Source organism: Coloeus monedula, assembly GCF_965178545.1.
Source record: "Coloeus monedula genome assembly, chromosome: 20".
In the NCBI taxonomy this organism is placed as follows: Eukaryota; Metazoa; Chordata; class Aves; order Passeriformes; family Corvidae; genus Coloeus; species Coloeus monedula.
The window spans coordinates 5,776,530-5,793,266 of NC_138800.1; the positions used below are offsets into that span (position 1 = coordinate 5,776,530).

General features: G+C 44.0%; 1 protein-coding gene across 1 annotated transcript; it reads left to right on the forward strand.

The window, feature by feature from the left end:
* Nucleotides 1–511: 511 nt before the first annotated feature.
* Nucleotides 512–13,900, forward strand: NIPSNAP2 (nipsnap homolog 2). The gene is made up of 10 exons (XM_082294589.1): nt 512–632; nt 4,126–4,265; nt 4,348–4,393; nt 7,079–7,173; nt 9,020–9,090; nt 9,433–9,573; nt 9,975–10,006; nt 11,112–11,206; nt 11,964–12,047; nt 12,753–13,900. Exons 1-10 carry the CDS (start codon nt 547–549, stop codon nt 12,815–12,817), a joined length of 855 nt encoding a protein of 284 aa, XP_082150715.1. The 5' UTR covers nt 512–546; the 3' UTR covers nt 12,818–13,900.
* The last annotated feature ends 2,837 nt before the right edge of the window (nt 13,901–16,737 follow it).

The window sequence follows — 16,737 nt, forward strand, 5'->3', positions numbered from 1 at the left end:
TGAAGTTATTTAAGGATTCAATGCCAGCACACACCTCCTCCTCAGCCAAAATACCTCTGAGTATAGCGGAGCAGTGTGAGGAAAACCCTTCAGCTGGCAGCGAGTGAAAAATGTACTCAGAGAACAACAAACCAGGGCTGGGGGTCCCCTAAATCCAACTGTGTCCCCCAGAACCAGGGCTGGGATCCCCCTAAATCTGACCAGAGGCCTCCAAACTGGGGCTGGAATCCCTCAAAACCGGGGCTTGGGGATCCCCCTAAATCCAAGTGTGTCCCTCCCCAAAACTATGGCTGGGGTCCCCCCAAATGCAGCTGGGTCCCCAAAACCGGGGCTGGGGCCCCCCTTTGTCTGAGTAGCGGTCCCCAAAGCGGTCTGGGTCCCCCTAAACCTGCCTTGGTCCCCCAAAGCCGGGGCCGGGAGTCTCCCCTCAGCTGAGGGGCCCTGAAGGGGTCCCGGGGCCGCCCCAGCCGCGCATGCGCAGGCGGCGCTGCCCGCCAGGGGGCGTGGCCGCAGCCCCCGGCCCAGGAGGGAGGCGGCGGGAGCAAGATGGCGGCGCGAGTGCTGCTGCGGCGGAGCCTGGCGGGAGCGCCCGCCGTGCCGCGCCTGCCGCCCGGCGCCGGGCTGGCCCTCAGGTGAGCCCTGAGGGGGCGAGGCGGGCGGGACGGGGCCGCCGGGGGAGGCTGCACGCGGAGCCGGCGCCGCCCGAGCCACCCGGCGCCCCGCCGCGCAGAGCGTCCCCTTCTCAGGCTGGAAATGGCGCCCCGCTGGCGGGGCAGCGGCCGGGCCTGGGGCGGGGAGTGCGAGGCGGCGGGGTGTCCCTCAAGGTCACGGGCCGCTAGGCCGGCCCCTTCCTTCCCGAGTCCGAGTCCGCCCCTGGGTGGGAGGATGGCCGCGCTGCTGACCTGCCAGGACGAACCGGCCGCCGGGCTCGGGGGGCAGCGACACCTCATCCCCGCACGCACCCCCCGCCCCTGCATGGGCACCCCCGCATGTAACAGGACACCCCACAGCCACGGCTTTCGGGGTGCCCAGCCGCCCTGCTCACATGTATTCCTGGGATTTAAATACCTGGATGCTCCGCACCGCGCTATCCCTCCAGGATCAGGGCGTGCAACAGCTCACTATCCCAACTCCTCCAGGCAACAGGGTGCACAGCCCAAAAATCCATGTTTCCTCAGGGTCGGGGTGCGTGACTGCACACCCCGGCATCTTCCTGCCTTCACCATGCACAGCCACACATAGAAACCCCTTGGGAGTCAGGGCTGGTGTATCTGTGCTTCCCATGGGAGCTGGGATGTGCACGCACCCCTGTCCTGGTGCCAGGGCACAGAGAGAGGCACATCCATCAAGTTTTGGGGTGCAGAGATTTGCATCTCTGTGTGAAGGGCTGCCCGAGGTGCAGACACACACACGCAGCTCCTGGGGTACCTTCCAGCTGAAGGAAGCTGGCACAGGGTGCTGGAAACACAGGAATTCCCAAGCTGGGATGGATTTACACGGTTTTTCCTCCCTTTCTTTGAAACGGGGAAAGCTGCTGCTTCAAGCCTCAGAATAGGCAAGGCTAAAAGCATCCCTGCAAGCAGCTGTTCAAGGAGTATGTTGAGAGGTGCATGTTTTGGGGTTATTTTAGTTTCAAATAAACTTTGTTCGGACCACAGATCAAACACTGTCAAACGATAGACAAGTTGTTTTTCTTTCTCTTCCAGGCAGACATGGGTTATTAAAAAATCTAAATACTTCACCTGGTGTCTCCTACCCAGTTTATATTTTGTGCTAAAGTAGGAGCTAAGTGAAAAGAAGTATTTTCCCTGACATTTTTAATCTAATCTAAGCAAGCTATTCAGTGTTAGCCTTTTGCATTCACAGCCCAACCTTTGTAGCAAGAAAGCAAAGCTCACAGTTAATATTTGCAGGATGAGAACTTGCTACCAAAGACAAGTTGATGCTCACAGCTGTTTAAAGACATGAATTGGCTCCCTGCTCCTCCAGAGCTAATTTTGGGTACACACTGCCCACAAAATTGAACCAATGATCAGTTCAGGGCTTCTTGGTTTGTGGGAGTCTGGGATGACAGTGGTATTTTAGGATATGGATTAAAAAACAGGCCCTTGCATCTCAGTTTGGGTGCAGTGAACATCTGCTTTAATAAACTTAGCCTGTTACCTTTATTGTAAGTGAGGTGAATATTTAGTTGTGATTTGTTAGTCAGTGCTCATGAGGAGCTTTCCAGCTGCTGGGGAAAAGATTTTCCATAGCTGTGTAAAGTATTACTCCTGTCATTGTTTTGAAAATTAGCCATACCTCACTTTTAGGTGCAGTTTAACATTCAAGTCATGAGATTCTCCTAATAGCAAAGAAATTTGCTTTTCAGAGTTGTCCCTGTAGCTCCAGCTTATTCCCGCTGCTGCTGAAGTTCACAAAAATGATGATTAGGAAATTAATCATGATTATTTCTCTCTTTCATCTTCAAAGTTTGCTGCAAACAATGATCCTCGAAGAGTAGTTTTCTAAATACTGCTTTGCTAACTTTGTTTAAGTCTGAGTATTGCAGGGCTGGGGTTGAGTTCTGCCTCCTGGAGCCCAGTGAGGGTTTAATGTGGGGAGCTTTTTAAAACAAAACTTGGATTTCTGAGGTGGGGTTTAGCCCTGTGCTCTGAGCTCAGAGAAAACTCCACTCCAGGCCATTCCAGCAGCAGCCTTATCATGGAATGCCCTTCAAATGCCTGCACTCAGGAATAGCTGCTTGGCTTCCAGCACAGCCACATGTTTGTGTGTGTGCTCAGGGCCAGGCAGGGCACCATTTTCAATAAACTCACCAGTATTTACAAATTATTTCTTCATGCTTAAGGTCATCTCAGCTGCAGTTGTTGTTTCTCTGCTGTGAAGTACTTTCCTGCTCCTCCATCCTGCTCCCATGGGCAGAACCAGGTCATTATGTTCTTTTCAGACTAAAAGGTGGATTGTTGTAAAAAACTACTTTTGTGTGATACAGGTGTGTCCAGTGGGATATTTTTCTCAAATGACATTGAGATTTTCTTTCCCTGTTTTGTTTTTTTTTTTTTCCTGAAAGAAAGCTTTAGGCTGGAGATCCAGCTGTCTTCTGCATCTCCAAGTCAGTAATTAAGGGTGAAAAGTTGACATCTGAGGCAGGAAAAGGCTGAAATTTCCAGCTTACAAGTAAATATATGTGGTATAAATACCACATTTGATACTTTAGTATTTCACTAGAAGCTTGTGACAGAACTAATTTTCTTCACAGTGGCTACTATGGGGCTGTCAAAAAAAGGCAAATTGAAGGAAGTGATCTTAGGAGAAAGAAGCAAAAACATTTGAGCTTGTCAGACATTGTAGAGGATCAGTTAAATGTATCAGATTCCCTGTCCTGGTCATCTGGAAAAGAAGAATAATTCTTTTAATACATCACTTAAAAAAAAAAATCACAGTTATCACTTGGTTTGTGTGCTCTGATGTAAAGGGAGGTGGTATTATTTGGAAAGTGTACTTGGAGAAGCTGAATAAAGATGAGATAAGAAAAGACAGTGAAATTCATGTGTTTCGAGGCAAGGGAAACGTGGATGTTGTACAAAGAGCCTGGATCTGTGTCCCTACATGATGCAGTTGCCAGAATCTGGAATTGAAATATTTCTTGGCTGGTTGTTTCCTACTACTCATCTTTTTTCCCAAATTAGTCTTTCATGCTGTTTTTCCTCTTGAAAGACATTTCATTTTTCTGCACAGGAACACAGGGCAGTTCCTTTCCCTTTTACGCTGTATGCAGTTTTCCTTCTGCACGGTTTTCTTTCCTCTTTTCAGTCCTGACTGTTTACATGAGGGCAGACCCAGCCCTGGGCAAAGACAATGGGCTAAAAAGAGGATAAATAGGCAGCAAAAGTATCCATTGCACAGGGAATAACCATGGATAATGTGTGGTTAACTGTATCTAGTGAAATGATAAATCTCCCTGGGGAATGAGCCCCCTTTGCCTTGCTGGGAAAAGACTCAGTGGGAAGTTTTAGCAATATGTAACTGAATGTTGTGATACTATAATTTGCGTTAAACTCATGGCTGCCTTCCCTGCCTGGTGGGAATTCCAGAGGCTCAGTGCCCTGTCCTTGTTCCCTGCAGGGGGCTGGGCTCCTCGGCCCACAGAGCCCGTGAGGAGAGCTGGTTAAAATCCCTCTTCGTGCGCAAAGTCGATCCCAGGAAAGACGCCCACTCCAACCTCCTGGCCAAAAGAGAGACCAGCAGTCTGTACAAACTCCAGTGTGAGTGATGGCTTTGTGCTCAGCAGCACCGTTCCTCCCCTCTGTCCCTGCCTGTCTCACGTCCCTGTTGTTGTTGTTGCAGTTCACAATGTCAAACCTGAATGTCTAGAGGCCTACAACAAGCTCTGGTAAGTGTGTGAGTTCTCTTTTCACCTTTTAGGCATGTTGAGTTGATCTGTAAATTGGCAAATATCATAATTGTGTAGAGGGGAGGTGACAAAATTCTGCTTTTTTAGGATTTGGTATTAAATAGATGCTAATGAAAGAGCAAAAAATCCTTTACTCAGTTCACCCCACTCTCCTCTTGGAGGTGTCATTTTCTAAGCTGCAGTTGAGGAGGATTCCTGTTGTGAGAGCTTTGGGATATTTATTGGAACAGCTTTCCCCCTTCCCTTAGTGGTCTTAAAGTTGCTGATGCATGCAGGGAAAGGTGGAATGTTGGCATTCCCTCTGCAGCTGCCAGGTTGAGGATGGGTTTTGTCTGTGCACTGAAAGGAAAGAGAGATCACTGGTAAATAAAACTACACCAGTGTTAAACTCAAGTAGAACTTTGAGATGTTACAAACCCAGGGGATGATTTCCTCTCAGCTTTTTTATGTCCCTTTCACAACTCCTGTTGCTGAGCTGCTCCTAAGGAGTTACACAAACCCTTGGATGCGGTCTCTGCTTTGGGGTGATTCCCTCCAACGAGAGCAGCACTGTGACAGCTTTCTCAAAAAGTTCCAGCTTTAGAACATGTAGGAATTAATCCCATTTGAAATGGACTGCTTTAAGGGTGAAAGTGCAGAAATGCTACTCCTTTTCTGCCTGCACAATCCCCCCTCTGGAGCCCTGAAAGAACTGTGCGGTTAAATTTGGGGATGGAGTGAGCCTCGCACCCAGCAATGCTTTTCTCACTGACAGTGCCCAACTTGCCAGTGAAATAAAACATTCTCAGGATAACGACAACCAGCTTTGAAGTGTGAGCACAGCAGCTGGGCTGGAGGGAGGGGAAGAAGTCCCAGCTCCCAGTTCATGTCCTCAGCTGTTACTGGGTGGCTGCACAGCTCATCTGTCACCTTTGTGCCTTCTTGTGTTGGGCTGGATAACCCAGTTTTCCCTGCTGTACAAGCATAAAAAGCCACTAGAATAACATTCAATCAAGGTATTTTTAGCTTTTTTGTTGTTTAAAAAATAGATACACAGTAAAGGACAATTAGCATTCAGTCAGCTTGCTGTTTAAAAGCTGAATATAAACATGTCCAATTACTCAAGGCAGGGAACCACTTCTGTGCAGTATTTCATGAGCTGCCTAAACACTGAGTGAGAGCAGAGATTTCTATTTTCAAGGAAAGAGACAAACAGCAAAGAAAGAAACTGCTGACGGCAGTCGGATGAAATATGTGTGGTTGGATTGATTCTTTCCAAAGCAAATTGAAGTATTTCAGGGAAGGAGACAACTTGAGTAAAGTAATAAACAAAATTAAGCCTCTGAACATTCCTCCTGCCTCTTCCTAAATAAAAAACAAAAAAAAAGAACAGGTTAATTCTATATCAAATCAGAATGAGGATTAGTCATTAGTTATTAATAAATAATGTAATGAAGACAATTACAAGGGTATTTCAGAAATTACTGTGGTTAAGGAGCCCTTCTGAAGAATTAGGGACAGGTGTTTTTAAAAAGGTGTTCTGTGGGCATTTTTTCTCTTAATTTGCAACAATATATGGTAGAATTATGCAATAATTTACCATTCCTCTTCAAAGCTGCCTTTCCAGGACCTCATTCTGCTCTGCAGAAATGAACTGATGGTGAAACATCCTTGAGAATGTCCTTGGAGAGTCATTTATCATATTATTTACACTGGCTAGTGAGAAAACGTCGAGGTACAAATTGGTAATGAGATTTGCTCAAGGTTGTGTGGAAAGTCAGTGGCAGAATTGAGAGGAAAACTCATCTCTAATGACTCCCAACCCCAGCCCAGCCTACTTTTTATTTTTATTACTTGATACTGTGCAGAGACTCATTGCCTGTGAGCCAAACTGAGGAAGAAGGATAATTATTCAGGGAAAAATAGAAAAGGCAGAGTTCAACCAGACTAATTGACTTATTCATCAAGGCACAGTGCAGGGAAAGCTGTCTTGGCCAAGTCAGCAATCAGCAAAACCTAATTTCCTCCTGCTAATGTGGGCCACTTGTAAAGTTGGAAAGAGTGTTAGAAATCCTGGGAACAGTCAGCCAGAAATCGTGTGTTGGAGGTATTTTTAAGGCAGTTTCACTGTTGGTTAGTGGGTAAGTTGCCTCAAAGTAAGAGTGCTTTTTGAAATTAAAAAGCAATACTCTGAGGTACAGCCATTATTTCATTTATCACATTATTTTTATTCATTCAGCTCAGCAAGTGTAACTGGTTTAGAAGACTCTGCTTTCTTATTTCTGTGCATTCTCCCCCCCTTGAGGGGAGCTTTTCCTCAAGCAAAGAAAAGCTTTTCCTCAAGCAAATCACCCCTTTAAGCTGAATTTTCTGTGAGATATCATGATATTTGTTTTCCTGATGTGCTGGATAACCTTTTAGATAGACATAATTATTTAGATAAACCTAATTTACTTCATCCAAAGAATCCTTTGTTCAAGATTCTAAGAAAATGGTAACACTCACCTTAATTCTCCACGAGGGTGTAGCCACCTTCCTCCTGCGTAGCAGAATTTGATATTTCAGCTTTCTCCTGTGCAAAATAAACCTTGTGAATGTTCCTAGCATGATGCTGTGTTATTCATATATCGACTGTGGCCTCCCTGAAGGCAATGCAACCCAGTGTCTGTGTTCCTTGTTTTCAAGTCAAGAGGTGCTGCCAAAGATTCATGAAGAAAAACACTACCCTTGTGCTCTGGTGGGGACTTGGAACACGTGGTACGGAGAGCAAGATCAGGCTGGTAGGAGATAGAAGTACAACCCAATGTAAACCCATGTGCTTGGCAGGTTTCTTCTTTTAAATCATCTCTGTTGACACTCAAAGCCTTTTGGCAGTGTGTCCACTGAGGGGGTGTGTGCATCACTTCTCAGCTGTTTGTCTTGCTTTTGTTGTGCTGGGTTGGACAGCAAAGTGTTCATTCCTTCAATTTTGTCTCATTTTTAATATATTTTCATGTTTTCCAGGTGGTGATGGTTGTTAAAATTAACAGGTTTTGGGGAAATGCTTGTAAAATATAGTCCTGTGGACACAGTTCCTGAATATTTTAGGGTAACTCTTGCAAAGCCAGAGTTTATCCCTCCTTGGGCAGTATAAAAGCTTTGCTCAGGCTTTCAGACTGTAATTGCTGCATGGTAATGAAATGCAAATCATTCCAACCCATCTGCATTGTAAACTTAACATTAAACTTTACGGGGGGAAAGTAAAAATATTTCTGTTCATGTTCATACGAGGATACTGCCTAACTATGAAAACAAACTGGAACTAGGCATGACTGAAGAGCTGCTACAGAGGTAACTCCAAAGAGTCCAGTGTAGAGAGAAAACCTGGAAAACACCCTGGGAATTGGAAGGAATGGGAAGCCACAGATCCAAATCCATAGAGGTTCTGTTACAGTTGTGCCAGGATCGGTGCTGTTGCTTCCTACTTAAAAAATAAACTCCTGCACACATTAATTCTCCTTGCACTGCCAGCATATTGCAATATTGACACTGAACAAATGCAGAGAATTAACAGCAGATAAACCAAACAGTGTCTGAGAGCCAACCCTGCAAGCTGAAGGGGAATTGGGGAACGAGGACAATTGAAATGGGAATTCCTTAGGCAAGTCTCAGTGGCTGCTTTTGTAACAGATGAACACAGGCTGGATCTGTCACTGCATCCCCAGCCTGCCTTGGAAATGTTCTTGCAGCACTGGAATAAAGCAGATTATGGGGTTTGACTTGTTCAGTGCTGGGTTAATATCAGATGGATCCATCAAATCTGCCCTGCGGCTGAGGCAGCAGAAGCAGGAGGATAAATCTGCTCTCATGGGGAAGTGCCTCCCATCAGCCTTGTTTGCTCTCTTGGAAAAGGCACAGAGCTGCTTAAGAGGGGAGAAAATAGTTTTTTATGATTCTGTGAGGTGAAATTATTGCCTTGTTACGCTAAATGCTTGTAAATACATCTTTCTGTGATTTATTAAAGGGGTTGGTTCTGATTTTTTACAGAGGGAATGCTTTGAAAAAAATTTAGATACAAACATAAATACATGTCCTGAAGTTGTTTTTGTGGGGGAAATCCTGGCTAATGTTCAGTTATCTTCTGCTTTTATTAATGTTGAGCTCACAAATAACATTTGCATCGTTTTTCATGTCCTACAGAAAGTGTCTTGCTTTTGTGCTGGAGTAATTTACTGAACTGAAAATCTGCCCCTCCACTGCTCTTAGATGAAATTGGTATAAAGCACGTTTTTGGAACTAAGTCATCCTCTTCAACTGAACCTTAATTTCAATAACAGTCATGTCAAGTCATCACATCTTACTAGCATGGCAACAAAAAGTCCTTTCAGAAATTTCCCTGTTACCCTCAGAGTAAATTGCAGAATTTTCCAAGAGAACCCCTTTCAAAAAGCAGATGATGCCATTATCCTTAAATTATCCCAATGTGTAGTGCTTTCATGAATGAAAATCTTGTTTTCAAACCTGCTGCCTGGTTTCTGTTTTTGTATAATTCTGTAATGTGAAGAGCATTTTATAGCGTGATTTTTCCAGAAGATTTACCGCTGGTCTGGGACATCCCTCGAAAAAGTTTAATTTTCTCTGTTTCAGTTCATTTGTGGAGATATGAGGGAGGTTACCCAGCTCTCAATGAGGTCATGAGCAAACTTCGTCAAAATAAGGTAAAAAACACTGATTTTCTTACTCAGGAGAGAGCAAAGAACAGGCAGAGCAAAAAAAAAAAAAAATGCAGATTTAGATATTAAAGTGTCTCATCCCTTCCTGTACAAGCCCAGAAACCTCTTTGAGAAAGGATTTATTGTCACATTCAGGTTTAATTCCTGAACATGTCACGTGTAAATCCTTGGAATTCTCAGATTCACCAAGGAGAATCCAGATTCCTTTAAGGATTTCACTGTCCCACAAGCCTGATAGCATTAAAAAACCAGAAATCCAAGCCACCATATGGTGTCCTGCTGTTTGTTGTTGAAGAATTTGACCCAATTCCCACATTATTTTTTTAGGAATTCATAGAATTCCGTAAGGAAAGGGGTAACATGCTCCTCTCCCGTAAGAACCAGCTGCTGCTGGAGTTCAGCTTCTGGAATGAACCTGTTCCCAGAGATGGCCCTAATATTTATGAACTGAGATCTTATCAACTCAGAGTAAGTTTAAATTTTATTTCTTCTATTATTTTTGAAGCTCTGTGCTGTCCTAAAACCTTCCAAGGGTGTTTATGGCCAACTGAGCTTGTGTGAAAAATCTGCTTCTTATCAAAGCTGATCTCTGAGTCAGTGCTGCTCTCAAAGTGTGGGGTCTGAAGTGAAGGCAGGCTCCAGCAAGATCCTGATGTCTGCAGGGCTGAAACCCTGTGGTTGCTTTGAGGGATGCTTCAGAGATGACTAAGAGGTGGTAAACAGAACAATTAGAGATTATTTTTATATTCTTACCACCCAAAAGGAAGGCACTGTGTTAATGCAGAGTGGTTTCCATACAGAATCGGTGTGAAAATTGTATTTTGGGGTTTTTTTAACTGCAGTTTTAACATTGTGTGTTGTTTTTGCAGCCTGGAACAATGATTGAGTGGGGCAATTACTGGTAAGTGTTGCCTTCAGCCCTCGTGTGCTCCAGGTTGAGAGGTGCAGGTGTAGAAAAAGCACCAAAGCCACCAAATCCCCCAGTTAAGGGGCTGCTGCTGCACTTGCACCACTGGTCAGACAGTCCTGTGACCCTTTGAGGAAAGAAAAAGGAATTTTGTGCACAAACAACGCTCTGGTTTGGCTTTGCTTCCCAGAACCGTTTTAGTTTGCTGCAAAAACCATGGATTTTCAGCAGAAAGCTGCTTGGAAAGGGTGGCAGTTCCTCTGGGAGACTTGGGTCATCTTTCACAAGACCACTTTTAGCTTAAATCTTGGCTCTTCAAGCTTTTAAAGTCAAATTGCTGCTTGAAAAGCTGCTGAGCAGCACATTTGTTATTTTAATATATAGGTTAGAAGTATTTGAGACAGTTTTCTATTGATTATATGCTTCTGATTTTGTCTGATTTTTAACCTTATTTCAATTTACACTCACTGTGCTTGCAATTCTGCTGGTTGATAGTTAAACAATTTGGAGTATTTTCAATTATTTAGACAAAGGTGAGGACTTAGATTTTCAGATTTGTCATTGATACAATTTTTTCAATTACAATCATTTGAACAAATCGAATTTAGAATTTTTTTATGAAATAGGCACATCTCTACTGGTAAGAAGTCTGTTTTATAAGATCCAACAAGAGAAATATTTATCTTATTTATGCAAAGATCCACATGAATAAAAAGTCAGAATCTGTAGAAAATTAATGTGGCAAAGCTGATATGACTAAAACTTGAGGATTTAGTTATAAAGCCTGCTATGAAAAGGCCACTTGACACTGTTCCAGCAATTATCTTGATCCTGAATCTGGTTGAAAAATGATTCATGCCAAGTTTAGTGTAAACATAGCCTCCAATTTTAATGCATGCCTAACAAGTCAAGAGGTAAATCTTAATTACTTAGTGCTGAAAACAAAGGTGCTGCAGATTTTTTTCTTACCTTTAATTGCTGAAGTGTGCAGCAAATGCAATTTAACATTCCAGCCTCCCTTCCACTCTGGTTCCCTTCCAGTTTTCCCTGATTTCCTCCCCAGACCTGCAGGTTCTGATGTCTCTTTGCTCCTCTGCAGGGCTCGTGCAATTCGCTTCCGACAGGACAGTAATGAAGCAGTTGGGGGATTTTTCTCCCAGATTGGACAGCTCTACATGGTCCATCACCTTTGGGGTAAATTCCTGTTCTTTTCTGCTTTTTTCCTGCTTTTTTCTTTCACTGCTTCAGCCCAGGAGGAAACATTTTTACACAAGGCAAAGGGAATGTCTTACAAATTGGGTTTTAATATTTTTTTTTCTTTTCCTAATTTGTTGATTTTTTAATTTGTTGATTTTTTAAAAATTTTTGTGTAGGCAAATTTATTCTTCACCAAACAAGAAATAAACATTTCATGTTTTCTTCTGTTTCTGCCACAGTTTCTCCTGTCCCCTTCTGTTTGCTCTCAGTCCCACAGCCCTGACCCTGCCGTCCCAATTCATGCTGAAATCAGGTTTTTACAGTTCCATTTCAAGCCTCACATTTACCACAGCTGCAGAAAGGAAAGTCAGAAAAGTCAGGCATTTATTTCCATTCCTGCCTGGAGGTGTTCTGGCTTTCTGTGTGCATTCATGTTTATAAACACCTTAGGATTGTTTCAGCTTGAAAAATGTTAATTTGCTAGAAATCACTCCGTTTTTTCTAAATATCCCAACAATTCAGAATATTATGTACAGCTGTACCCCTGCTCTTATTATCTTACCTGTGTCCAGGAATTCTGTCTCTTCCCCAGCTCCTTCTGTTTGTCCTGCTCTGGGAGCTTTTCCTCCTGGCAGAGAACTCCTGCCTTTCTTCTTCCCGCTGTTCCCAGCCTCCTGATTCCTCCTTGGTATGCTTTTAAGGGATCTGTTCCTGTTCAGAAGGAAAAGGAGTCACTTTGTGCTTGTTTTCCCAGCTTACAAAGACCTGCAAACCAGGGAAGATATAAGGAATGCAGCGTGGCATAAACCGGGCTGGGATGAACTGGTCTATTACACAGGTAACCCATTAACTCCTCTGGAATGCTGGGGGCAGACTTTGGGCTGTGCCATCCTCTCTGCTCCTCAGCACATCCCACTGGGAGAAAAAGTTCTTTATCTCAGGGGGAATCGTGTTTGTGTGTCAGTTTTTAATTCTATGAGGGCACAGAGGGACGTTGCACTGAGCTGTAAAGTGAATTTTGCAGCTGGTTGTAGTTGGAGAAGTTGCCCAAGTGCTAAGAAATTGCTGCATTAATATTAGATTTTTATACCAGCGCTTCTGTGGAAGAACAGATTTATGTAAATGCTTGTCCAAAGATTTAGGGAGCCAAGAGTGAAATTTACCTTTATATTAAATGATTATTTCAAATATTTCATTAAATACAGGAGCCTTGTTCAATGCATTGCTGGGAAAAGGGAATTTAGACTTTGGAACTAAAAGCCAGGAGATGTTTGAGATCAAAGAAAACTGTCATAACAAAACTCCCAGAAGTGTGCCAAGAATGTCAGCTTTGGGTTCCACGGGGCACATTTCAAAGGAAGTTACACCAGAAAAATTTAGGATCACTTCCATTTTGGTTAAAAGAATGGAAATATTTGTCTTTAAACGAGCAGAGAGATGATATTAAAGTCATTTATTCCCAAAACTACCATGCTACAGGGATGATTACTGAACGTGCTGAACTCTGTCAGTGAAATAAAACCCTCTCTCCATTTTTTTTCAGTGCCCCTTATTCAGGAGATGGAGTCCAGAATCATGATACCCTTGAAGATTTCTCCACTTCAGTAAAGTCACTGATTTTCTTGTGCCTACATAGATAAAGTGACAAGTATTTGTCTTAATTTATGGTATACACTGTATATCATAGTCTGAAATATAAAAGTACTGTATTGAGCTTATAAAAGAGACCTCTTTTCTTCAGAACCCATGACCTTCTGCTCTGAGGGGGGGGAAAAAAACAATACAAGACTGTGATTAAAAGGTTGGTGAATTGAAAACAACTCCAGATCTGTGGGACAGCTCCCCAGGTAATGTGTGGCTTACAGGATTTCAAATCTCCTGCCACACAGGCACTGCCCAGAGCTCAGTAACAGCATTGCTGTGAGGCATTTAAGACTGCAGCTTTGAAAAACAAACAAAAAAATGGGAGTGAAATGAGAAGCTCTGGAGAAAGGAGAATTTCATTTCAAATTACGAATCGAGAAGCTCTGGGGTTGCTGTGAAATAACCCCTGGCTGGTGGAGCAGGCCTGAAATCAGCAAGTCTCTGTCTCCAGTCATTAATTGGGGATAATCCTGTGTGGCAGGAGATGGGTTATGGCCAGAAAGGGGCATTTGTAGGATTTCTGAGCACACATTTGCTTGGTACCTCCCCCTGGAATTAATCCCACGCAGGGTGACCCACTCTTTCCCCACAGACACTGCCAAGACGTGGTTGGCTGAACACCCTGCAGGGAATCGATTCACTCCAAAGCATTTCCCTCCCCAAACAGCTCTGAAATCTGGGAAAAGGGGTTGAATTTAATAAGCAGTGCTGATTCAGACTTGGAGGAGGGGGTGGCACTCCCTGTGGCTGGGTTGGTGTGTGAAGCTGGCGCATGTGGGGTCAGTGGGATTGGCATTTCCGTGTACCATGGTGTCCAGTTCTGTTTTGGTTTCACTTCTAGACTAGAATGTATCCACACTTTTTGGTGTCTGCAACGATGTGAACATCCTGTAAGTGACAGTAATATTCTCTCTCTCTCTCTCTCTCGTGGCTCCAAGAATCAGTGTAACATACTGAATGTACAAATCAGTTCTGAATGTCCAGTTTGTACATTTCAAGAAGTTTTCAGGAAGAACATATCAGTCAATAAAATCCTTTTAATTTTCACTTTTTGCTGGCACCTCCTATGTATTGCACCACCTGTGTTTTCTCTCCTCTTGCAATGTTTAGTATGGAAAATTTAGAATATTTCAGCAGTATCTCTGGTTCAGGGACAGCATTTCCCATGTTCTGCTCTCCTTCTCCAAAGGGAATTTACAATCTTTCCATTGCATCCCATTTTGCTGAGTGTTCCAGAGTTCCTGAGTGCTGTGGTGATAAATAACAAAACACTTCTCATTTTTCTCCACAAATTATGCTGCATTTTTCAGGTGTGGTTTCTGCTTTCATGAAATACACCGCACTCCTGCCTCCCCTCGAATTTCCTCTTGAACAAAGTCAATATTTGATCTGGTTCTTGTCTGGGTTTATATTTTCCTCCTGTTGTCAAGTGATGATGGGATTTTACTGAGTCAAATTCTGTGCTGTATCAGCTTAAAGTTGCTCAGTGAGCCAAGGAAATCATTTGAGCTGATCATTCTCACAAATGAGCCCTGAGCAGTGAGATCACCTGGGGCTGCCATTTTTCCAGACTTTTGGGGCTACTTTTCAGCTCCAGAAGGAAAAAAAAGATGCCAATATCAGCTTCCAGTCCATGTTACCTCTTCTAGCATCCTCCCAGATTTCTTTTCCCTGGAGAATTGTCCTTGTAACTCACACCCAGCAATCTCAGCCAGAGACAAACACCAAAAAGCATTTTTGGAGCAGCAGGATTTTGTGTGTTCTGATGCAATCCATGGGTTTTACCTTCACCAGGAATTACATTCTGCCTGGCACGGCTCTTGCTGTTCGAGGGCCACAAAGTTTTGGGGGAGACATCACAGAGTTGCAGGTCCCTCACCCACTCCCAGGCTCTGAACTCCCCCTGGAGCTGCCCTGATGTGTTCTGGATGTGCCTCCCCTCATTTTGAGCTTCCTGCTTGTACTCTGGCTGCCTTCAGGGTTAATTCCTGGTATTTTACCTGCAGATTAAATAGTTCCTGTTATTTTCCTTACAGATAGCAATGTAAACTCAAATGGAAATGGGTAATGCCAAGCTTTCCTTGCTTCCCTTTGCCTGAGCTTGGTTTTGCCTGGTTCTGTGAACACTGTTGGGATTTTCCCTCTTAATTCCATGGCTGAGTCTAAGTTTTCCTTGGACAAGCAATCCCTCAGCATTTCTTACAGCAGAACTGCTGGAGTTCAGAACTGAAGGGTTGAAAAGTGGGGGACAAGGCCTGGAAGGGTCTCTGGCAACTCTCAACTCTTGTCCCACTGCAACAACACAATTAAAACTCGGGTTTAGTTGTCCTGGAGAAGGCTGCAAACTGTCCCTTGTGCAAATCTATAGTTTAAAGCAATTCTGCCTCATTGAATAATCACATTAAGAGGCTTTATATGAAGGCAGGTGGTCAGGAGACCCACCTGGAGACCAGCTCCTCTCTGTGTGACCTGTGCTGCTCCCCAGACTTTGCCCTGCTGGGCTGGGATGTGTCCAGGCAAATCTGTAACACTGAAACTTTCCTCACCCTGCTTTATTCCCTGCTGGGTTTTTTCCACTATTTCACAGACAAAACAGCTGAGCCTCTCACTGAGCTCAGCAATCCTCCTGCTACCTCTTGGGCTAGAGGTCAGCCTTAGTATTTGCCCAGTGGAAGGGGAGGGGGGGATTTTTTTCTAAGCCAGTCTGACCTAAAGAGCTGTTGTGAAATCCCTGGCACGGCCCCACAGTTTCCATAGTGCCCCGACTGGCAGAAGCTCCTGCTGTGAATGTTAACATCCCTTCCAGAGCTCCTGGCTGGGGCACTGGGGGAATTTCAGAGCCCTGAGCCGTGTCCCAGTGCCTGGAGCTCCAGCTGATCAGCTCCATGTCAGATTTATTTCCTTTGTGGCCTTTGAATTCCATAAAAAACAGCAAACAAACTCCTTCACTTCCTAACTGGGGGATTGCACAGAGATATGGTGGGAGCAGAAGGACTTCAGACTTGCCCTGCTCATGCAGCCTTGCCTGAACAAAAGCAGGATTGTCCAGGAGCTGCCCTGGGAGCTGGCTGGGACTTTTCTCAGGAAGAATTTCAAAGAGCCCATCTTTAACACTCCCAGAAGTTCTGGGGAGTGCTGCCAGCCATTGTCTGCCTTGGCTTTTGTGGGGTTTGCCAAACTCTGACAGATCCTCTGTGGCTCTTGCATGTCTGCCTTGCTCCAAAAAGCATCACAAGTTTGGTTCTGGATTTGTTTTCTGGTTCTGGATTTGTTTTCTTTTAACCCTTCTACTTCTCTACTATTAAATGCTGTTGTAACTGCAAGCCAAAACCTTTTGAGAGCATCACTGAGAGCTGCACCCCTCACTCTGGGCTGTGTTAACTCCTCTTTCCCCCATATCCTCCCCAATGATGTCACAGAATGAACAAATCCAGTATTTGCTTTAATTGTTGGTGATGCTTTAACAATTGGGCAGCAGCTGTCTCATGACACCTTGATGTAATCATAATAAATTAAGCAAATTCAGTGCTAATTGTGAAAAGCAGTGATTATTATGAGACAATGTGACATTTGGGAAGGTGAGGGCATCACTTGTTTCTGTTCCACCCAGAAATATGTGGTGGGGTTAAAGAGAATTGCCAGACTTCAGTTTCTGGAAAAATACTGGGACTCTTTGTAAGCACTTAGAAGATAAAAACCTCTGCAGAGATTTTTTTTCCAGCACAAATCATGTCACGTTTACCCATCTTTCTCCTGTGTGTTGTGGGGATGGAAGGAAGTGGAAGGTGGGGTGTATTTTAACACTGGTAAAGATTTTCACATCCTCACAGGTGAGATTCTCACAAGTCAGGAAAATAAAAGTCCCACAATGTGAAAAACACACT

What these genes read in the sequence shown, in the direction of transcription:
- NIPSNAP2 (XM_082294589.1), top strand. Translation starts at nt 547, where the DNA reads ATGGCGGCGCGAGTGCTGCTGCGGCGGAGCCTGGCGGGAGCGCCCGCC. An exon ending in TGAGATCTTATCAACTCAGA is followed by an intron (nt 9,574 to 9,974) that starts GTAAGTTTAAAT and finishes TTGTTTTTGCAG; the next exon opens with CCTGGAACAATGATTGAGTG. An exon ending in CATGGTCCATCACCTTTGGG is followed by an intron (nt 11,207 to 11,963) that starts GTAAATTCCTGT and finishes TTGTTTTCCCAG; the next exon opens with CTTACAAAGACCTGCAAACC.